Genomic DNA, 23,327 nt, shown 5'->3' on the forward strand with positions numbered 1-23,327 from the left:
TTTTGAAAAAGATGATCATTTACTCTTATTTTGACCAGTACCTCTAATATTTTTGGTAGTGTTCTGCCACCAAACTTGTTTCACGTCACAGATGCGACCTATCAGACAGCCCGTTTGTCTCTGATGGATTTGCTCTTAGCCAATCACAGCCTTTGTTTTGGCTAACTGCTAGCAGACCCAGGCTAGGCGGCTGTACTGAAACCGAACCTCCAAACTTCCTTCAACATTAAGCTAGCTGAAAGGTGAGCCTGTCCTTACATCAAAGTAAAACTAACCAAACTACAGGGTCATGTTTTAGAGCTCAGATGTGACTGGCTAGCTAACGGCTACACGAAACGTTTCGTGTTTTAGCCAGTGTAGCTAAATTAACTGTTTAACTGTAAGTGTTGTGTCATTCAACAGGATTACCGAAAGCTAATATACAGCTAACCAAGCCGGTCTTTAGCCTAATAAACCAAATTACCTTCTTACTAAGCTAATTATGACCTGTCTTTTTAAGCTTAAAGTAACCGTAGTGACGTTGTTTGTAAATATTTGGAGTTAGCTTCAACCGTTAGCCTGCTAGCTTTCCTGCGTTTCCTGACAACTTAGCTATCTGTTGCCCAATTAGTATTCACGTATTCTAACGAAGGCTTCTGTTCCCCGGCGAATAGTATTGATATCTCCCAGTACAGTTCTCTCGCGACGAGGCTGTGCCACCAAACTGCATCAATAAAATCTGATATTTTCAGCCTCTCTTATTAATCAACCCAAACGAAGTAGCCTCTGTCTAAGATTATATATTCTTCCTGGCGGAAACTAAGTAGACAGCACACAGTTACATTCATATCTGCTTCCGAGCCTAGAAGTGGAGATTTGTACAGTTTCCAGAAAATTAAAAAAAATTCTTAACTGATTAAAGGTCTGAATTTATTATTAAACGTCAGTCACATTACCTCATGTACACCGTTTCTAGAGTTCAAGGAGACATGTTTAAGCTCTTTGATTTTTGTAATCCACACACCACACAACCCCCAAAATGACTATACATTCAACATACATACTAAATGAATACAAATTTAAAATGACACAAAATAAGATAAGAAGAGGAGGAGAGAGGAGCTGGAACCAGATAATACTGGAAACATGTTGAACAATTAATAGTTTCAGCGTCTCCAGAGCGTAGATATCTCCCTTTTTCCTTTCCTACAATGTAGTAAAACAGAACAATTAGGGGTTTTAGACTATGAATTGATTTGGCACTGGGTAAAATGATAACATTACTTTTTACAGATTTTACATCATATCAGTCAATTGGAAATAATCGTTATTTGCAGCCCTAATAACAATAAAGTATGTCCCCCTGTATTTCCAGTGCTGTGATTCAAGAGGTCTCAAAATGCCTCAAACCAACAAGTCAGCCAGCGGGTGCAGTGTGCCGGGTCAGGTGTCTGCTCCAGACCAGGGTGAACCGCCACCGCCGCAGGATGTCAGGTCCCAGCTGGCTGCTGGAGATGGAGGAGCCGCCGTAGAAGATCAGGGAGACCCAGAGATTATCAAATCGCCCAGTGACCCAAAGAAATACAGGTGGGAGAGAACGGCGTCTGGTTTAAATGTCAGACATGACAGATTCTGTGATAAGGGATCTGTGATTTTAGCCTGAGCTCAAAGCATAAACTACATTTAAATATGCTCCGGTGTTTTTTGGCGTTTCGTGCTCAACCATATCAACGTTGACCCTCTCCCGCTCTCTGCAGATACATCGAGCTGAGTAACGGCCTCCGAGCGCTCCTCATCTCTGACTTCAGCGGCTCAGACGGGAAAGGAGGCAGTGAAAACGAAGACGACAAGGGGGAAACAGAAGAGGGGCAGGGAGAGGAGGAAGAAGAGGAGGAAGGTGAAGATGAGGGAGACTCTGGTGAGGGTTCGGAAGAGGACGAGGAGGAAGACGAAGAGGAAGAGCAGGACAGCGACTTTGATGAGCTAGACGAGGAGAACGCAGGGAAGAAGAAGAGAGGGAGCTCTGAGAAGCAGGTGGGTGACATAAAATTCACTAATCTAAAGTAACAAACTTCAGGTGTTTGATGGTGATGAGGCTTTGTTTTTAGTCCTTGACCACACAGAGTCTATGTGATATTTAAAGGCTAATGTGGTATTTTGAAACATGGCACTATTGTTACATATTTTAAGGTCTAACAGGTGCAAAAAGTTTTGGCATTTCTGAGGTAGATTGCCCAGGTGGCAGGCTGTAATGGATGCAATGTCATATTTGGGGCAATTCAAAGTACATCCACTTAATGTTCTTGTTTCTGCCAGCAGAATGAGATTGTTACATCGCTCTCTTCAAAGCCACCAGACTCCATTGACAATAACACTGTTTCTGGTCTTTCTGGTTTATTGCTGCTTGGGTCGATTCATTTTTCTTTTTATTATTTTGTTGTGTTACAACCAAACCTCTTTAAAACACTAAAGTCACAAAAAATACAAACATTCTAATGGGTTGAGGCAGCTGTGGAGTTGTGTTCTGCAATCTTAAATCAGTGTTTTAATGAATGGAGTCTGGTGTGTTTGCAGAGAGCGATGTAACGTCTGTGTGTGGTTAAAACAATCATCTTCCTCTGTAACAAAAAGGTCTATCTCTGTAGGGATCCTTTCTGTCATGTTGTCACACACTTAGAATAACAATCTGAGCCTGTCAGTGGAAACAACAAGAACTTTTAGTGGACGACCTTTGACCCATCAAGGATTATGTTGCAGCCTGTTTCACTGCTGCAGGATGAACACATCTACTGGAGACATTTAAAACATTTTTACATATTATTCATGTAGATATTGCCCAGATTTAAAATATGGGAATTACCCCTTTAAATTTATGCTCTAATAACTTTGATTAATTCCCTTGACGGTCTTATACAAGCTGAATGACTTGATTCAAGTGTGTGTGCGTGTGTGTGTGTTTCCAGGCAGCAGCTGCTCTGTGCATCAGTGTTGGGAGCTTCAGTGACCCGGACGACCTGCCCGGCCTCGCCCACTTCCTGGAACACAGTGAGTCCACTGTGATATCAGTTTAAGGTCCCCTGTGAAGTTTTTGACTCTTAGTTGTGAAGCAGAGCAAATTTCTCACGTGTGTGGGTCGCTGTTATGTGGTGCACATGCAAACATACACAGATTACTTTGTAGGCAAACTCGACAGGGCACCTTTAATGCTGCATCCTGAAAGATTTTCAGAAATGGTTTCTAGACATTTTTGTTTATGAGTTTATCTCCTTTTATGTCCTCCTCCCTGATGTTCAGTGGTGTTTATGGGCAGCGAGAAATACCCAGCGGAGAACGGCTTCGACGCCTTCCTGAAGAAGCACGGAGGAAGCGACAACGCTTCCACCGACTGTGAGAGGACCATCTTCCAGTTTGATGTGCAGAGGAAGTACTTCAGAGAGGCGCTGGACAGGTGAGGCCAGCTTTGAAAGGTTACAGAGATGGGTAATTTTAGTTTTCAGGTCTTACAAAGAGAAAGCTCTTGAGGCTGTAACAGAGCTTCAGTAGGTTCACGTTTCGTTGTTACAGAGGGAACCCTGTCAGAACATACGTTTTTAGGCATCTCCCTGTCGTGAGGGCCAGTGTCCTGTGTGTGTGTCGATGGCAGCTCTTAGTGGGACATCTGTCTCTCCGATGGGAGGTCAACCGGTTCATTAGAGATCACCATGAGCACTCAGATGCTCTCCCAACAGGACGACTGATGTTCTCTCTGTCGCCACGCTGTCACTGTTGCTGTTTTTAGACCCGCACTCTGTGGATGATGACTTGACATGACAGGCAAGGAGACGTCTGCAGGTGAATGTCTCAGGTAGAGCTGGTGAACCATTTTCTAAATGTAGTTTCTGTTCAACATAAACAAGCCTGGGGTGGCACGGCGGTGCAGTGGTTAGCGCTGTTGCCTCACAGCTTGAAGGTTCCTGGTTCAGACGTAGTGGGCTTTTCTGTGTGGAGTCTGCATGTTCTCCCCGTGCATGCATGGGTTCCCTCCGGGTACTCCGACTTCCTCCCACAGTCCAAAGACATGCTCGTTAGGTTCACTGGTGACTCTAAATTGCTCGTAGGTGTGAATGAGTGTGGATGGTTGTCTGTCTCTGTGTGTCAGGCCTGTGATTGACAGGCGATCAGTCCAGGTGTAACCCTGCCTCTCGCCCAAGGACGCTGGGAAAGGCTCCAGCCCTTCCGCGAGCCTGAACAGGATAAGCGATACAGATAATGGATGGATGGATAAACGATAACTAGTGAATTGTAGACAGAAAAGGGGAAAGTTCGTTTAGTTACCACCAATTGCTCAGCTGTTATTATAGCGGGAAAAGGGGGTGGGACTGAGGGTGAGGTTCTCGAGATATGCTTGTTGGAACTGATTCTAAGTCATGTTTAGAGAAGAAGACGAGATAGCTAAGATGAAGCAGCTTGTGATTGAAGAGAAAATCATGAAGAAAGAAGGTGAAAACACAAACATGTTGTTGTCTCTGCGTGTTTCAGGTGGGCTCAGTTCTTCATCTGTCCTCTGATGATCGAAGACGCCATCGACAGAGAGGTGGAGGCTGTGGACAGCGGTGAGTCCACACTGATAGTACACTGAAACGGCACCACTGGCTCTTCAGTGTCTGCTTTACAGTGATGTTTTCACACATTTATCTCTTCCTTCATGGCCCTTTCATCATTTCCTGTTCAGAGTACCAGTTGGCGAGGCCGTCTGACTCGCATCGTAAAGAGATGCTGTTTGGGAGTTTGGCTAAGCCAGGACACCCTATGAGCAAATTCTGCTGGGGTAACAACGTCGCTCCTGCAGTCTTCATCTTTGTTTCTTTAATACCTTAAAAAATAGAAGTAGTGACATTTTCAGGTGTGATCACTGTTGTACTCTGTTCCTGCCAGGTAACGCTCAGACATTAAAGCACGAGCCCAGAGAGAAACAGATCAACACCTACCAGCGGCTCAGAGACTTCTGGAAGAGATATTACTCTGCTCATTACATGACGCTCACCGTCCAGTCCAAAGGTACGCACACAAACTCACCACGGAGAATCATAAAATCTGGGAATATTTCAAGATGTCTGCCTCGGTTTTTTTATTTGACTGCATTTTGTTCTGGAGGATTGACAAATAAAAGGATGGAAACGATTGGGTCATGATTTTCAGCGGCTGTTTAGGTGCTCTTTGATCCACAGCTAACGTTAGCATGCTGTGCTACAGATGAGCTGAGGGAGCTGTTGTTTTTGGTGAGATGTTCTGCTGATGGTGTTTTCGTTGTTCAGAGACTCTTGACACTCTGGAGCAGTGGGTGAGAGAGATCTTCATCAAAGTTCCCAACAAGTAAGACACAAACACAAACACACAGCTGCTCGCTACATTAGAGTGTCATCATGGACATCACATTTATTGATTTGACGTTAGTGATGTTATAAAGCATTCTTTGAAGTGGTTCCTGCCCGCATGAAACACTGCAGTGCACAAGATTCTTGACTCTCTCGTTCGTATTTAAAATTAATTTAACTTCAAAAACAATATATCACATTACTGTTTGATATACGGAAGAATAAACTGAAATGATGCATTAATAAGAGAAAACAGACAAACTTTTCATGTCTCCATCTCAACAGGTCATCGTCAAAGCTCTAATGTAGCTTCTTTTTTGGACATTCAGAGCTGGTTTCCTCATCATAGTGCCTCAGACAAACGTTACCATGTTAGCTGTTCTACAGAAATCACTGAATATTTTCCGTCTAAGGCCTGAGATATACTTGCTTTTAAGTAGGCGTTCATGTGCTCATGATGGCTGCCCCACGTTCCCAGTGTCTGTTTGTGCACGTCCTCAAAGGTCAACACTACACATACATGAGATGCAGCATGACCAGTAGGGGCAGTGTAGAGGCAGAGGGGATATGACAGGGTCGACACAGCAGCAGGGACAACAATGGTTAGAAAGTTCTGAAGACGAGCTGATAGACCAAGTCCACAGTGATCCACATCTGTATGATGTGTCGTTGCCGCTGCACAGAGACAAACATGCCTGTCAAACAGCTGCAGACAGACAAGTTCTGTTTCAGAAGTCGACGTGGAAACCTGCAAAACTAAATGGAAACAAGTCCGGGAGCGTTACGTCCGTGCACGGAGGAACATGCTGGAGAGACGGAGCGGGGACGGTGCAGACGGTGTGTTCTGTCCACTGAACACACAGAAGCTGTTTCTGCTGTGATCTCAGAATGAACATCACAGTAACCTCCTCGAGTGTCTCCATGTCTGTTGTTTATATCCTGCATGTACGGTAGTTACATACGGCCTGAGCTCTCTGGTATCCTCCAGTAACACACGTAGTGCAAAGACGCGTGAACAATTACATTCATGGCACAGACGGTTGTGTACCCGAACGCAAGGTTAAAAAGAAAGAATATCTCCGGCCTTACCTCGTCACTCATGTGACCTCCTGCTCCACTTGAACACAGTTAGCCCTCCAGCTGACCTCCGTGCTGCCTCTTGCTCCATATATATTAGCTGTTAGTGGCTGCTAAACATTCAAACATATTAATTCTTATTGTTCATCCTCAATCGCGTCAGTCGCTCTTCTTTTTTGTGATAGTTTGGCTAAAGCCAGCTGGACGACGAGCTCATGCATGTGAGAGAGAGAGAGAGAGATCACAGTAAATATGAATCAACAAAAGCTGGTATATATGCCTACTCGCCACCGTCTGTAGGTGGTCTACATGTTGTTACTCACAGTGTTGCGTGGGAATTCCTTAACGTTGCAGTACATTGCTCTGAGCGTAATCTGTCAACATGATTTTTGTCCTTCAAATACAGCTGTATCTGGTTATTGCAGGGACTTGAACATTGGTGCCTGTGTTGCTTGTAAGGGCAAGATGTAAGATGTCTGGCTCAGTGTTCTCTTCACCACAATCAAAGTAAAAAAAAACATGTGATATGTGTAAATGTAAAAGTGTTTGTTTTCCAGCGGTGAACCTCGAGCCGACTTTTCTCACCTCCAGCAGCCGTTTGACACACCGGCCTTCAACAAACTCTACAGAGGTCAGACACTGCTTGTGTTATTATCATTAGTAATATTATTAATATTACATGCATGTAATGTCTTTTATTATTATTCAGTTAACTTGTTTCCGCTGTTCTGGTCTGCATTAGTCTCATTTATTCAGTTGCTTGTTAAGAACTTTAAATTGCATTGACATTATAGAAAGTTGCTCTTATGAATAAAGTTTGATTGATTGAATTTAGTGTTGTTGTTTTTAAACTAATACATAAGTATGTGTGTTGCAGTGGTTCCTGTGAGGAAGGTTCATGCTCTGACCATCAGCTGGGCCGTACCACCGCAGGGGAAACACTACAGGTGAGTATAAACAACAGAGAGAGAGAGGGGAGTCTCTCAGATTGCTGCTCTTCTCTCTGTCGAATATGACTTCACAGAGTTTGTGTGTTTTTTTGTCAGAGTGAAGCCTCTTCACTACATCTCCTGGCTGATCGGACACGAAGGAACCGGCAGCATCCTGTCGCTGCTGAGGAAGAAGTGAGTCATGAAGCAACGAAAGATTAAACTGGCTCTAAATACATAAAGAAATGTTGGAATTGCTCCAGTAGAGTTCTTCAGTTGGCAGCCACAAAACAAACTATAATGTCTGCATCAATGTAATCTTTGAGGGAACATGCGCCTTTTCAAAGTACTAAAAGTTTGTTATTGTTCTTCTAAGTGTGTGACAACATGACAGAAAGGATCCCTACAGAGATAGACCTTTTTGTTACAGAGGAAGATGATTGTTTTTTAACCACAAACAGACGTTACATCGCTCTCTGCACACACACCAGACTCCATTCACAAAAACATCAATGTCAAACACCAAAGTCACACAGTAACACAAACAGACTAACAGATCGAGGCAGCGGTACACCAGCAGCTCCTGTGTTCTTTGAGCTAAAATCCCTGTTTTTCTGAATGGAGTCTGGTGTGTGTGCAGAGAGCGATGTAACGTCTGTGTGTGGTTAAAACAATCATCTTCCTCTGTAACAAAAAGGTCTATCTCTGTAGGGATCCTTTCTGTCATGTTGTCACACACTTAGAAGAACAATCTGAGCCTGTCAGTGGAAACAACAAGAACTTTTAGTGGACGACCTTTGATTACATTTCCAAAACTTGTTGTGCCTTTTAGTCAGTTACACCATAAAGTATGAATAAATGAGGCAAGGTTTAAAAGTAGCAGAATTATCTTTTTTGTAAGTGCAGAGGACTCACTTCTACATACTGTGTGTGTGTGTGTGTGTGTGTGTGTGTGTGTGTGTGTGTGTGTGTGTGTGTGTGTGTGTGTGTGTGTGTGTATTCAGGTGCTGGGCTCTTGCTCTGTTTGGAGGAAACAGTGAGACTGGTTTTGACCAGAACACCACCTACTCCATCTTCTCCATCTCCATCACCCTCACGGACCAGGGTTACCAGAACTTCTACCAGGTCAACACACATGCACGCACACAGACACACACTAATACGTTTGTCTTTCTGTACTTGTGACCCCCCCGATGTGACCGAGCCTCTAACACCTGATTCCAAACATTCCTGACGTAGTGATGATCAAAGTGTCCACACGAGGTGGAGCATTCCTCACTACGAAGTTTTCCTGTTTAATTTATTTATCACAGTTTAATGAGTCTTTATATTTCCGTCTGTGCAGGTGGTTCATTTTGTGTTCCAGTACCTGAAGATGCTCCGGACTCTGGGTCCACAGCAGAGGTCAGCCTCCACACAAACACACGCATACACTAACTGTAGAAGTCGGTGTATTAGAGACACTTTCAGTACATTTCTTTCATCTAGAAAGTGGGCTGCGTCCTATAAACCGGTGCGACCTATATACCAATAAAAAAGCAAGTGAGGTATTTTATTGACGATGGCGCTATAATCTGGCTAAAACTTTGTCACGGTCATGTGCTGTCATGATTGTCACCACAACAGCCTCAAAACTACCGCAGCGGTTTCTAGCAGGATTAAAAACTTGGAATGTGTTTCAAATGAAAATAAATTGAAATAGTGTTGAAATAACATGTTTTATTAATTAATAGCTATAGATAACCGTTTTCCCTCTGAAAGACTCTCAAAAACAGACTGCGTCTTATATTTCAGATTTTAAGGTACATATTTGCGGTACCTTGATGCAGAAACAGTCCAGGCCCAGTTATTCAAAGGTTTTGATCTGGATCAGAATAATCTGGATTTTAAAATCCCATTAATTGCTATCCAGGATCAAATAATCCTTCTCGTCCGGAGCCCGACCGTTAAAGGTAATCTGATCGGATTAAAGTTGTCGGATAAAATACGGGTTGTTCAAAAGAAAAAAAGGATTGTGAAATGGGATTAGATCAGATAATCTGGATCAAACCTCCAGTTTGTGTTTAAACTTTTGATTAGGATTGGGAAAACTTCCATCCACACATCAGGATGGTCCTGATCCCAGCAGAGGGAGGATTCAGGCTGGATTACAGGAGCTAAATGTGATTAAACTTTTAAACTGGTCAAAGAAAACAACATTTTTACAGTGTAGTTTTGCCTTCATTCAAAAGGACAGCTGAAGAGAGACAGCAGATGAGGGGAGTAGAGAGCGGGGGATGACATGCACCAAATGATCAGCAGACTGGGAGTCGAGCCTGCGATCAGTGCAACTAGGACTGAAGTCTCTGTACATGAGGCGCCTTCTCTACCAGCTGAGCTAAACCAGCGCCCCCAGTGTGGTTTACACTGTAGAGATTTTTATATTTAACACTTGAATTGCTGAATCTCTACAGTGACATAGCAGATAAAGTCGACATTAAAGTTGTAAAAAAAAAAAAAAATAAAGGATTTTGTTCCCATAAAACAATCTACTAAATCGAGCATCGATATCAAACATTAATATTTAATTTGATGAAGTTTTATTTTGTGTGGATTTTGGCGTCCCTGTGGGTAGAGTGTAGTCCCATTTAGCGCTCTGGTAATCCAGATTAGGTGAGTTTGAAAATTCTGTATCTGATCAGGTTGATCCGATCCACTTTTACTTTGAAAATCCAGGACAAAAGGAAGCTGGATTAGCTCACCCTGGATAGGACAAATGGGATTTGAAACTACGTGATCCAGATGAAAGCTTTTGCACAGCTGGGCCCTGCATGTAAACAAACTGATATCTGTACGTTTCTGTCCTTGTTTGAAAACGTTCTTCTTGTTTCTCTGTCAGGTTTTATATTTTTACATGTTTAATATTATAATTTTTGTATTTTTCAGGATCTATGAGGAAATTCAGAAGATAGAAGCCAACGAGTTCCACTATCAGGAGCAGGTACTCGCTCTCTGTTTGAGTAAATGAATGTGACAACAGCTAAATAACAACACACGTCTGTCAGCAGGTAGATCCACAGTCAGATGTTCTTGAGTGTTAATTAATCAGCTTCATCTCTGTGAGGATGCGACAGGCGATGTTCCAGGATCATGATTCATCAGCTGTGATCGTTAAATCTCCCACACGGCTTATAAGATGGAGATATAATGGAGTTTGAATTAAAGAGATGAGGCCTCAGGATGCAAACACAGAGCAGGTTTTAAACCGTCAATCATCACTAAGAATCAACAGTTTGTGCTGCAGATGTTAACCTAGAGATTATATATATATATCAGTTTATTTAAAGCCTTCATGGAGGCAACTCAGACAGGAAAACTCTGCTGGCAGGTTTTAATATTCAGTGAAAGTTAATGGTTTAGTTTAAATATGTTGTCGTCTGTGTGTTGTTGTCTGACAGACGGATCCCATCGAGTTTGTGGAGAACATCTGTGAGAACATGCAGCTGTTTCCCAGAGAGGACTTCCTGACCGGAGACCAGCTCATGTTTGAGTACGACCCGCAGGTAACCAGAAGCCAGGTGTTCACCAGAAATCTGATCAGATTACGGCTGTCGGATTGGATCAAATCTTGAGAATGGGTTGTTAAGAAAGGATTCTGAAATCGGATTCGATCAGGAAATCCCGTCCTGGGGAGGGTTCAGGCCGGATTCAGGAACTAAATGTGATAAAGCCTTTAAACTGGTTTTAAACAGAACAACATTTTTACAGTGTAGTTTATACTGACGACATGCTTTTTATATTTGTTGTGCGTGTGTTACAGGTGATCAGTGCTGCTCTGTCCCTGCTGACTCCTGACAGAGCGAACCTGCTGCTGCTGTCACCAGAGAACGAAGGTCACTGTCCACTCAGAGAAAAATGGTTCGGTACCTGCTACAGCATGGAGGGTACGACACACACACACACACACACACACACACACACACACACACACACTGTTAGTGTGGCTCTGTCTGTTTCCTATAAATGCCCTTTGTGTCATTTTTTGGTCTTATCTTATTTCCTGCTCAATGCTGAGAACAATTATCTCTGTAGTGACTTAACTACTATAAAACGTATCTAAATAAGCCACTGAGGGATGAACTGGGAACACGTTTTGGACGCGTGTTCTTAACAAAGCAATCAAACAATGCCTAATGTGTTTTCCTCTGTGGATAAGATGATCCGTTTATTTACTGTTGACGTTCCATTCTTCGAATCCAAAACAAAACATACACGCTGACATGTACACACAGACTTCTGCCAATTGAGACACCTGGCTGTAATCAGTAAGTGTGCATCGGTGCAGAGTCACTGTTGGAGGGTTTATAAGCCCCTCCCACTCCACGCTAAGAGGTTCAGATGGCACCCAATGTGGTGGAGCCTCCACACGAGCAAAGTGGAAGTGTGTGTGGAGAGGGTGTGTGGGGTGGTTTGATGAAGTCCCGTAGTCTCTCAAACATGTTCAAATTAAATGAATGAAAATGTTGGAGTGGTCGTGTGTCGTCCTGGTTACTGTTGACACAAAAGAAGCAGAGTTTAAATGACCAAACAAATATAAGGAAAGTGTCATTATGACGATCACTTTAAAGATGGGTGTGTTTGTTTCGACTCATCAGACATCTCAGAGGACTGGGCTCAGCGCTGGACCGGAGACTTCGAACTCAACTCTGAACTGCACCTTCCTGCTGAGAACAAATTCATCGGTCAGTACAAACATTATTTTAAACCTACATGAGCAGAAAAGAACCAGAAATTCAACATTTGACAACAACAAACTTTGTTCTTATTTACTGTTTTCCTTCTTCTTGTGCTGCAGCGACGGATTTCACCCTGAAAACGTCCGACTGTCCGGACACAGAGTTTCCTGTGAGGATCGTCAACAACGAGCGCGGCTGTCTGTGGTACAAAAAGGACAACAAGTTCAAGATCCCCAAAGGTGAGTGCAGGTGTCATGTCCCCCTGAAGCTGTGTGAGCAGTAGCATGAATGTGTTCTGGGTTCAGCTGCTGATAATGAGGCTGCAGCTGATCATGATTCACTATGAAACAAAGTGTAGATGCTTTTCAGTGAGGGAGAGGGACGGCATGTTAACTTATTATATATAGTTATATGTAAGGTTAAAAACCACATCAGATATAAATTCTTATTTATTATGTTATGTTTGGAGGTGAGACAGGGCTCATGGGTTAAACATGTTTAAATGTAAATATTACATTTGCCTTTGAAACGTACGTAAACACATAGTTCACATGGTTTATTGAAGTGGGGTTGTATGAGGTACTTATCAATAGTAAGTGTACTACAGTACAGTTCTACACTACAGTAGATAACAGTCAGCACGGCCCTGTTAGGAGAAGCCGGCCAGAGTTCCTGACAGAAGCTAAGCTAAGCACCGCTGCAGACGGGGTCAGGAGAACCGCGTACTTTAGCCACAAGAGTCCTACACCCTACAACTCCGGCTGGCTGCTCCTAACAGGGCCGTGCTGACTATTGTCCGCTGTACAAAAGTCACATTACTCAACCTGCCCGGCAGCAAACAGACAGACACAGTTACAGACCAGTGGTGAAGAAAGTGGAGCATTTAGCAGCTGGAGAGACGGTTGTTTCCTTCAGGAGCTGGTGGAGACCAAAAACAGAGCCAAAAGAAACTCCCGTTAAGGATCACGTTGCTCCGTAGCTCCTGGATGTGGTGAAATGCTGCGTTCAGGAGTAAATTCAGAAAGAACTACTTGAAAACGTAAAAGAATAAAAGTTCCTCCTTGTACTGTAAGTTCATGTGAAGCAGTTTCTGATGTCACATGTTACTGCAGCACAGAGCACAAGCACACTTTGTATTTGCTGAACCATCAACTGAAACTCCCTTTGCATTTAATTAAATCACACACACTTTATATTTGAGTTCTAACCTTTGTGTAACTATTAATTTGTACAGTAACGTTACACTTAGCATTGATGAGTGCCTCACACGACCCAGCTTCACAAAAGACAAACTAGATGATTTCAAAGAGTCGTTTTTTTCTTCAGCGCTTTATGAGCCACGTGGATCAGAACAAAAAGTTCTGTGTTCAGACATCGTCTGTAACCGCTGCTGGACGTCCTCAACATGACCCTTAAATAAACTGAATGACTTCTGTGGCGTTAAAGAATTAATTGTCATATGAACTTGTAAATCTTAAAGATATAGTGTCTGTAGTAGCCTTAACAGATAAACAGCTCCCTCTGGTGGAGAGTTTAACTCATCGGTGCTTTAAAAACTGAGACAATGTTTGTCTTTCATGTAAATAAGTAACAGCATAAAGAGTGACGGTGTCCCCCGTTGAACCAGCTGAAACCTGCTCTTTTTCTACACGTCTGGTTAGTGTAGTAAAGCCTTCACACATTCTTTAATGTCATTAAGAACACGTTTGTATAACTGCATTCACCAAAATAAAAGGCGAGTAAAACTGTATTTTCAGTTTCAGCAACCAAAGCGGCTGCATGGTGCGGCTTTTAAAAGTCAGTGCTGAGTCCTGTTTAAAGTGAATGTAGAAACATCTCATGGACAGTTTCTACTCATGGGTTTAATAATGATATGTAATCATGTATGTTCTTTATCTTCAGCTTATATTCGCTTCAACCTGATCTCCCCGATGATTCAGAAGAGTCCGGAGAAGTAAGAAACCAACATGAACAGCCACGTTAAATCGACCATGCTCTTCTGATGTCACAGTGTAACCGTGTCCTTCCTCCCTCAGTCTGGTGCTGTTCGACCTCTTCGTGAACGTCCTGGCTCACAACCTGGCCGAGCCGGCGTACGAGGCCGACGTGGCTCAGCTGGAGTACAAGCTGGTGGCCGGAGAGCACGGCCTGGTGATCCGGCTGAAAGGCTTCAACCACAAACTGCCGGTGAGGAGACGCGAAATGATCAACTCTGATGTCACTCAGTTTAATCTTTAGTTTTATAATACAACACTGTTTCAGACAAGTTGGGGCGCTGCGTAAAATCTATTTAAACACTGAAACCCCGTATGTAATTAAGCAGTATCACAAGAGAGCGAGTGATGTTGTGCACGAGGACGCACATCATCACAGCAGATCATGTTCCACACTGACCTCCCTCCTGTTTCAGCTGCTGCTGAAGCTGATCGTGGATCATCTGGCCGAGTTCAGCACAGAGCCGGGCGTCTTCACCATGTTCTCTGAGCAGCTGAAGAAGACCTACTTCAACATCCTCATCAAACCGGAGAGGCTCGGCAAGTACGTCTCACGCACGCACGCACACACGCACGCACACACACGCACACGCACACGCACACGCACCTATACCTATCTGGGTGGACCCTTTTCTATAACCAGCATGTGAGGAAGTCAGATGATTCTAATGACATCTACCTGACCATCAACAATCTGATCTAAACCATCAGATAAAATAATTAGTATGTGTTTAGGTGTTTACTGTTTTAATAATGAATAAGTAAAATAGGTATTCATGCCACTGCATACATGAAAAATACTAGTCCCCCAGTAGAGCTAGAGTAAAGTCAATGCACAGGTAATAATTGCCATCTTTTGGGTTAACGGAACTTTATTTGAATCTATAAATGTCAAAAATTAGTTATTTCTAGCTTCTTAAATGTGAGAATTTTCTGCTTGTATTTGTAATTGATGAAAGTAAATGATTTGGATTTTGGACGTCTGATTTGACGTCACTTTGGCTCTGGGAACCTGTGATGAGCTTACTTCACTTTTTTGGCATTTTAAAGACGATGAATCGTTTACTCATTAAAATAACCAACATTTTAACTGGTAAAGAAAATAAACGTTGGACGTATCCCAGTTAAAGAGGTTGTGAATGAATGTAGTCAATTATTATGTAAACCTGGGGTGAGGTCTGAGTTGACTTCCTGTCCGTCTGTCTGCAGAGACGTCCGCCTGCTGATCCTGGAGCACTGTCGCTGGTCGGTCATTCAGAAGTATCAGGCCGTCATGAAGGGCCTGACCGTCGACGACCTCCTGACCTTCGTCTCCGGGCTGAAGGCGGAGCTGTACGCTGAGGGGCTGGTGCAGGGAAACTTCACCAGCACGGTGAGACGACACGAGACAGTTTAGAGCAGCTAAAGAAATGTTTACTGCTTGTTATATTAAACTAAATTAGTTTTCTTACTCTTGTTTCCTCCAACAGGAGTCCAAGGAGTTTCTGCAGTACTTCATTGAGTGAGTATCCTGCTTCATCAGTACACTCAAAAGTCAGACTTCCTTCATAATAACATCATTAAATTATATTTTTAATCATCTCTTTAAATGTATTAACACGTTGCAGTGAGAAGCACAAGCTCCAGAGAAATAGATTTTTATCATTTAAAAAGCGGCGGCATCCCACCCAGCGTCCTCTCCCCCAGCGTCCTCTCCCACAGCGTCCTCTCCCCCAGCGTCCTCTCCCCCAGCGTCCTCTCCCCCAGCGTCCTCTCACACAGCGTCCTCTCCCCCAGCGTCCTCCCACCCAGCGTCCTCTCCCCCAGCGTCCTCTCCCCCAGCGTCCTCTCCCCCAGCGTCCTCTCCCCCAGTGTCCTCTCACCCAGCGACCTCTCCCCCAGCGTCCTCTCCCCCAGCGTCCTCTCCCCCAGCGTCCTCCCACCCAGCGTCCTCTCCCCCAGCGTCCTCTCCCCCAGCGTCCTCTCACCCAGCGACCTCTCCCCCAGCGTCCTCTCCCCCAGTGTCCTCTCCCCCAGTGTCCTCTCACCCAGCGTCCTCTCCCCCAGCGTCCTCTCCCCCAGCGTCCTCTCCCCCAGCGACCTCTCACACAGCGTCCTCTCACCCAGCGACCTCTCACCCAGCGTCCTCTCACCCAGCGACCTCTCACCCAGCGACCTCTCACCCAGCGTCCTCTCACCCAGCGACCTCTCACCCAGCGACCTCTCACCTCCATCCCAGACAAAAACATCTGAGAAAACAACATTCACTCTCTGAAATGATTCAAAGCTTAAAATCTAAGAATATTAACATTTTGACGACTTTACACACCCAGATCTTAATATTACGTTTGTTAATTTTTCATACATTCTGCAAAGAGGCGTGGTTATAAAACTTTAACATCTTGGAGATAAAACACAAACATTAGTATTGACATGAAATCGATCTAGAAAAAATGTCGCTCCCGGTCTGATCTCGTGTGTAAATGTGATGTTTAAAGTCCTGTCTGTGTCTGTGCAGTAAGCTGCAGTTCCAGCCTCTGTCAGCAGAGGTCCCCGTGCTGTTCCGAGTGGTGGAGCTGCCTCAGAAACAGCATCTCTGTAAAGTCAAATCCCTCAACAAAGGCGACGCCAACTCTGAGGTCACCGTCTACTTCCAGGTAGAAACACCATCACACTGGACTACAAACTACGGCCACACTATAGAGAAAAAAACATGTTTTTAAGGTTCAGTTCACACACATACAAAAACACAACCTGCTTTGTCATGCTTATTCTTTTAGTTTTAACTGCCAGGGTGTTTAAATATCAGCCTCGTAACGAATGGAAAATCTGAAATTCACTTCAGAAAAAAATCAACAATGAAACCTCTTTTAGAAATCGTGTTTCTGACCCTCTTAATAATCCACAGAAACGCTGGAGGCAGTTTTCTCAGACGGAGTATTAGGGGAACGTTAATGAGGTTACGAGAAAAAAGACGCAATATTACAAGAAGAAAGTCGTAATTTTAAGGGAAAACAAGCTGTAATATTATCGAAATAAAGTCGTAGTTTTAGGCCACGGTTAGCCTGTATCTAAATTTGAAGGGTAATATCAGAAGAGCCGCCGCCTGCGCTAAAGTGACTAAAATCACGAGTTATTTTCAAATCAAATCACTTTTCAGAGTCCTGACAGCTCTGACAAAGTGTTTCATATCTGTGAAGTCTATACTAATATATTGATGTATAGCTGTTTAGTGTGCTTGCGCATTACCAAGAAGGAGATCTCGCGTGTTCTCGTGAGTTACATGTATGCTATGCTTCCGTGCTACCCGGTGTGTTCAGTAAATACAGCTCCGGCTCACGTTGTGTGAAGCCTCCTGCGCATCATTTACAAGCACAACTTGACAAGATGTTCACTGTGACGTTATGCTTCACACGTTCCTCATTTTAGTGCAGGCGGCTGCTGCTCTTCTCCTATTTACCTTCATTATGATGTTTAGGCTAACAACAGTCTGAACGTACGACTTTAATCTAATAAGATAACAACTTTATTCTTAATTACGACTTAATACTCGTAATCTCTGATTTGTTTCCTTTAATGTGGCCCTCACACTCCAGCATAGTTTTCAGACTTCCTCTTTGTGCTTATTGTTTTCATAATCCGACACTTTAGAGATAAATGGTTGTAATGGTGTGGTTGACGTAATCTTGATCATTGATTTGATCTCAGGGTCAATGTTTGACTTTTTATCTCACTACTTTTATCTTACAGTTTTGTCACCGTAACAAATAACCGAAGAAGAGTTCAGTTTTAATTAAATTGTATAAATGACCTAAATAAGACTTGAAACAACTGCAGCTCAAACGTTCAGTCACTTCATAAATTTGTTGACTGTCAGAAAATTAATCTCTAAACATATTTTTTATGTAAAATCACTTCCTGAATGGATCTGCTGATGTTTCTTTGAATGATTTGAATTAAAGTGTTTGTAATAATTTCGAGGTTTGGACTGAAGGCGTCGCTGTGGTGAACTTTTGTCACAAATATTATTTTTACAATCAATTGATTGATGAAGAAAAATGATCAGCAGATTAAACCAGACTGAAAACAATCATTAGTTTCTGTTCCAGACAAAATACTCCCGCCTGAAACAACAACAATGAAATCCTGCTGCTGCATGAATCATAATAAAATATGTTTTACAATAGTACATTTGTTTATGTTTTCCCTGGCAGAATTGAACTTGTAACAGTCTTTTCACAGGGTGGTTTTCAGAATACTTCCTCCGCCTCTCTTACTGTTGTCTTGTTGACGTGTATATTTTCTCTTCTGTTGCAGTCGGGGCTGAAGAACCTGAGAGAGCACGCTCTGATGGAGCTGATGGTGGTGAGTGTGACAGAGTTATAACTGCAGCTGCACACTGACGAGTCCTGTGGGTGATTTTATTTGACATCTGTCCGTCTCCACAGATGCACATGGAGGAGCCGTGTTTTGACTTCCTGAGGACGAAGGAGACGCTGGGGTCAGTTTTCAGTCATTTATATGGAGATCATTAAAGGGTGATCTTTTTGTTTTTACATGATCCTGTTTAAATCTTATTTATGTCACGATTTAAATACTTCAATCAATTAAAATGGTTTCTTTACTTACAGGTTCTTTTAGCTTAGGTGTAACAGACTCTAGAGAAATGATGCATTTGAAGATACTCCATGAAATAGATTATGGATCAGAGTAATGATGTGGATCCATCCCTCACAGGTACCAGGTGTACCCAACCTGCAGGAACACCTCAGGAGTGCTGGGATTCTCCGTCACAGTGGAAACACAGGCCACCAAGTTCAGGTGAGCTGCCCTCTTGTTTCATGTTTGTGTATCTGTGAAGCTCCAGACGACTGAGCAGCCGTTCCTTCTTCTGTCCTCGCAGCACCGAGTTCGTGGAGGCGAAGATCGAGGAGTTCCTCGCCAGCTTCGGCGAGCGTCTGTCGAGTCTGAGCGAGGAGGCGTTTAAAACGCAGGTGACCGCTCTCATCAAGCTGAAGGAGTGCGAGGACGCTCACCTGGGAGAGGAGGTGGACCGGAACTGGTTTGAGGTGGTCACACAGCAGTACGTCTTCAAGCGTCTCAACAAGGAGGTGAGACACGCTTTCAACCTCCTCCTGTGAAGTCCTTACATTCAGTTTATATTCTAGTGTTAGGCGAGATGTAGGCCCTTTAGTTTTATTTAGACTATGAGCTGAAATGTGTCTGTAAGTTGGCATCGGACTTCTGGTCTTTATTGTCTCTAAGACAGGGAGGTGAAAAAACGGTTTTTCTGCCTTTCTGAGTTTAACTGAAACAGAATAACTTAAAGTCTTGAAACATCACTTTTCTGACATTTCAAATACAAAGAGATCAATCGATAATTTTAAGTTTTTAGTCACAGCCCTCACCTTGATATTTTTCTAAATACAAACAGCTTGTGATCTTGCAATATAGCGTGCAGGTACATTTGTAAATCATGTAAATCTTACAGCGAGCTAGTCGTGGATGCAGGTCTTTAGTTCTGGTTCTGTTCCGTGGTTCTAACCCGCTGTGCTCTCTGCAGATCGAGGCCCTGAAGCTCTTCAGTCAGGAGGAGCTGGTCTCCTGGTTCCTGCAGCACAGAAACAGCAGCAGCAGGAAGCTCAGCGTGCATGTAAGTGTCCTTGTATTCACTTTATAACTGGGCTAATGAATTGTAAACCAGGTACGCAGGTAAAAGAAAAAACGGCAGCCTCCATTTGTTTTATGTACATGCCGCAGTCCCACTGTTCCTCACACAAAGACTTTACGTGGGTTGGCCAACCAGGTATATCATCGGCCACACCAATATTTAGTCGACCAAAACGACCAATTTAGACATTTTCCTTCTTTTTTTCTTATCTGTCCAAGATTGCCTCCTAAGATCAAAGAACTAGAACTAGAGTAGAGCATAGTACAATTAAAGTATAATTAGATGGTGGCGCTAGAGCAACAGTCTTAAGTTTAAAGTTTAAATCATTCTTATTAAATCAGTGTTTGAGCCACAACTGTTAAACTTTCATCAAAACGTGGCCGCATGAGCAAAAAGGTTCAGACGCTTCGAGCTAGCAAGAATGAACTCCATCATCATGTCTGGTTTGAACAGAAGAGTAATTTAAGAAAACAATAAATAGAATGTATAAGGGTTAAATAGGTAGAGGTAGGATAAGTTAAGTTAAAGTAAAATCAAGTAAAATAACTGGTATTTTTATTTTAATAGAAATTATCTGTAAACAGCAGCTGTCTGAAAGGAAAATAATCAGGTTAGCAGTGTTTGGCACTGTCGCCTCACAGCTAGAAGGTTCCTGGTTTGAGTCCCGGTTCAGACGTAGTGGGCCTTTCTGTGTGGAGTCTGCATGTTCTCCCCGTGCATGTGTGGGTTCCCTCTTGGTACTCCGGCTTCCTCCCACAGTCCAAAGACATGCTCGTTAGCTTCATTGGTGACTCTAAATTGCTCGTGGGTGTGAGCGTGAAAGGTTGTCTGTCCCTGTGATTGACATGTGACCTGTCCAGGTAACCCCGCCTCTCGCCCAATGACAGCTGGGATAGGCTCCAGCGCCCCACGACCCTGAACAGGATCAGCGATGTAGATGATGGATGGAGGGAGGGAACAATCTGACTGTAACATTCAGAGCACTTCTGTTTCAAATCCAAGGAAGAGGAAATACTAGCTAACTTCATGAAAGCTTGTAAATCTTTGTTCAGTTATTTTAACCTGTTTTTTTTTCTGACCAGGTGGTCGGTTTCGGGGTGGAGGAGAACGACCCGCCTGAGCAGAGCGTCTCCTGCGGCCCAGAGAGCCCGGAAACTCCTCCCTCCTCGGCCTACGGTGAAGTCAGCGAGCTGAACTTCCTGCCCGCCTCCTCGCCAGCGCTCCAGGACGTCACACTCATCACCGACATCAGAGCGTTCACCTCCTCCCTCCCCCTTCACCCCTACCACAAAATCCTCAGCTAGGTCAGGACAGAAACCGAAGCCCGCCTCGTCGTCTCTCTGTGTGTCGGAGAAAGTAACCAGTGGCAACAGCTGGCATCGATGTTGGATCAAAGAGGACGGACACATACTGAGGAACAATTTCACACCTGTTTAGCTATTATGTGAGTGGTTGTAATAATGCTGCGTTCACACCCTGTGGGAGAAGTGAAGATCTGGGCCCGTATTTATCACACATCTCATCACCAGACCCAGAAATCTTCTGGAAAGCTTTTCAGACACTTTTTAATAATAAACGAAAAAATTAAAGAGCGCAAAATAACTCCACTTTTTCATGTAGCAGTTTGTATGCAAAAATAGGATGCTTAAATATACCTGAGCTCAGACCTTATAATGACTGTTACCAATAACATATTTGCACTAACTAGCCTGGCTTTAAAAAAACTATTTATACTTAAAGGCGATTAGATTAGGCTCTTAATTTTAGACGCACTAAAACACTTATACATTTATGTGATGTGCTAGGAAATATACCACAACTATACAAACATGTCTCTTATATAGAACTCCTTCCTCGGTCATGTAAACACCTAAGATCTGTAGGAACGGTTGAACTTCAGGCTGAGTTGTGGCGGGTGAAGCTGCAACACTATGTCCGCTTTTCATTCACTGATTTAGTTTAGTTTGTAGACTTCTCTCCTCCTGTGGCGTTCATTTTGCATCCTGCGTGTCTCTCAGATCCTCGCTGCGTGGAGCTAAGATGCAGGGAAAAGTCACAAGCTGGGGAATCGAGGAGACAAGTTAGCATGCTGAAACGCACCAAACGTCTGCACAGTAAAAAAACAATGTTAGAGGAGTGGCAGCAGCTTCGTTCCTGATGCATTCAGGTACAGCTTTGAGTGTAGGTTACCTGTGATCTGGCAGACAATCATTGCAGGGACAAGCTTTAAATGGAAGAAAACAGATTTGAGGAGTAAAAATGAGACTTAACACACATAACTCGAGAGCTCTTATGCAGCTGTATTAACAAAATTTGGTTTGAAGAAGAAGAAGTGTGAAAAGTTTGATTTATTGTTGTAGAAAGTATGAAAGGTAGAAAGACTGTTTAAAGCTTTCGGATGTGAAGTTGGATCTCAGTTAACATTGAGTGAGAAACAAGCTATCCGGTTAGCCCAATGAATTAGGGCTTTGTGGTTAATCAGATTCTGTTTTTTAAATCTTGATTATGTAAACAAGACAATAGAAGTTTAACTTAATTTGCTGCATTTCTTTTCATAAACAATGTTGCAGCTCGGGAAAAACAAACGAACCTTCAGCCGTTTAAAAATCTGATTATGAGAAAGCCAGAGTATGTTCAACTTTATTATTGATTCCTGCGTTGTGCACTAAAATGATTTGCAGTTTCCGTCTTTATGAAGGCAGCAGTTCAGTTCAGCTCGAGCCACGATGGCAGAGTAAATCCTGGTGTCAATTTTAACCAAATAAATCGTGATAATGAATTTTGTTCTAATCAAGCAGCCTTACAATCACTCTAAGATATGTCCGTGCCTGAACGTCTGCAAACATCAGCACAGACACGAGTCAGTTCATTCAGTTTAGTTATGAAAGTTGAAATGATCATTTTTCTAAAAGTAAGATTAACTAAGTGTTTTCCTAATTTGCGTTTTTGAGATGTCGATAAAAACGGGCCCGAAGCTTCTAGAAAACTCTTCAGCTCATATTTCTGGCGGAAAATGATCGCTCTGAATTTTAGTTGTCGACCAAGTCTGGATCAATCAAAGGAAATACTGTACCTTAGTTGATATGAAGGGATAACGTGTTCTTTGTCTCATGAAAACAGAGAGCAGGGAATAACAATCATTGCTTCTTGATGGGTTTAAATGAGTCCGCTTTGTTGCTTTTAACTGTGAAAAAGTTTGTACGATTATTTCCAGGGGGAAGTGAATGCAGCGCAATGACTCAGGGCTCTGGTTTGAAAGGCGACAAAGAAGGGCATCTCTATCATTTAAATGTGACTTCAGCCAGTTTCACTGCAAAACTATGTTTTTATTTATTACATATGAGTTTACATATTCATGTTCATACTGTAATACTGGGGATGAATATGAAGAATTAAATGTACAGACTAAACCGTATCTGGTGGCCAGTGATAAAAAACTGTGATGTGTTTAACTCAGAATGTACTGCAGTAGTTTGTGGGGGCTGGAGTTTAACGATACTAACTTAAAATTAATTAAATTAGCATTTTAATGATCATTCAAAAGACTAATTACACATTTCCATAAATGTTTCAGTTAGTTTTGTTTGTTTTTCTGTCCCTAAAAAATAATGAAATAAAAAGTTGTAAAG

The 23,327-nt window shown here is 42.9% G+C and overlaps 1 protein-coding gene across 1 annotated transcript; it reads left to right on the plus strand.

Annotated features, from left to right (window-relative positions):
- Window positions 1–182: 182 nt before the first annotated feature.
- On the plus strand, window positions 183–23,199 carry LOC138607070 (nardilysin-like). The gene is made up of 31 exons (XM_069679617.1): window positions 183–242; window positions 1,355–1,566; window positions 1,737–2,013; window positions 2,943–3,024; window positions 3,274–3,427; window positions 4,498–4,571; window positions 4,691–4,786; window positions 4,894–5,016; window positions 5,274–5,331; window positions 6,968–7,041; window positions 7,288–7,357; window positions 7,457–7,534; window positions 8,344–8,464; window positions 8,685–8,743; window positions 10,265–10,319; window positions 10,777–10,881; window positions 11,139–11,262; window positions 11,974–12,060; window positions 12,174–12,293; window positions 13,957–14,008; window positions 14,091–14,241; window positions 14,465–14,592; window positions 15,258–15,420; window positions 15,518–15,549; window positions 16,546–16,684; window positions 18,345–18,392; window positions 18,476–18,528; window positions 18,765–18,848; window positions 18,931–19,138; window positions 19,591–19,680; window positions 20,781–23,199. The coding sequence occupies exons 2-31, from the start codon at window positions 1,379–1,381 to the stop codon at window positions 21,000–21,002; spliced, it is 3,315 nt and encodes a 1,104-aa protein (XP_069535718.1). The 5' UTR covers window positions 183–242; window positions 1,355–1,378; the 3' UTR covers window positions 21,003–23,199.
- The last annotated feature ends 128 nt before the right edge of the window (window positions 23,200–23,327 follow it).

The sequence above is a fragment of the Semicossyphus pulcher genome, unplaced genomic scaffold (genome assembly GCF_022749685.1).
Source record: "Semicossyphus pulcher isolate SPU_LCO1_2020_fin unplaced genomic scaffold, fSemPul1.0.p SCAF_4, whole genome shotgun sequence".
In the NCBI taxonomy this organism is placed as follows: domain Eukaryota; kingdom Metazoa; phylum Chordata; class Actinopteri; order Labriformes; family Labridae; genus Semicossyphus; species Semicossyphus pulcher.

What these genes read in the sequence shown, in the direction of transcription:
- LOC138607070 (XM_069679617.1), top strand. Translation starts at nt 1,379, where the DNA reads ATGCCTCAAACCAACAAGTCAGCCAGCGGGTGCAGTGTGCCGGGTCAG. An exon ending in GGTGGAGGCTGTGGACAGCG is followed by an intron (nt 4,572 to 4,690) that starts GTGAGTCCACAC and finishes TTTCCTGTTCAG; the next exon opens with AGTACCAGTTGGCGAGGCCG. An exon ending in AGGGAAACTTCACCAGCACG is followed by an intron (nt 15,421 to 15,517) that starts GTGAGACGACAC and finishes TTCCTCCAACAG; the next exon opens with GAGTCCAAGGAGTTTCTGCA.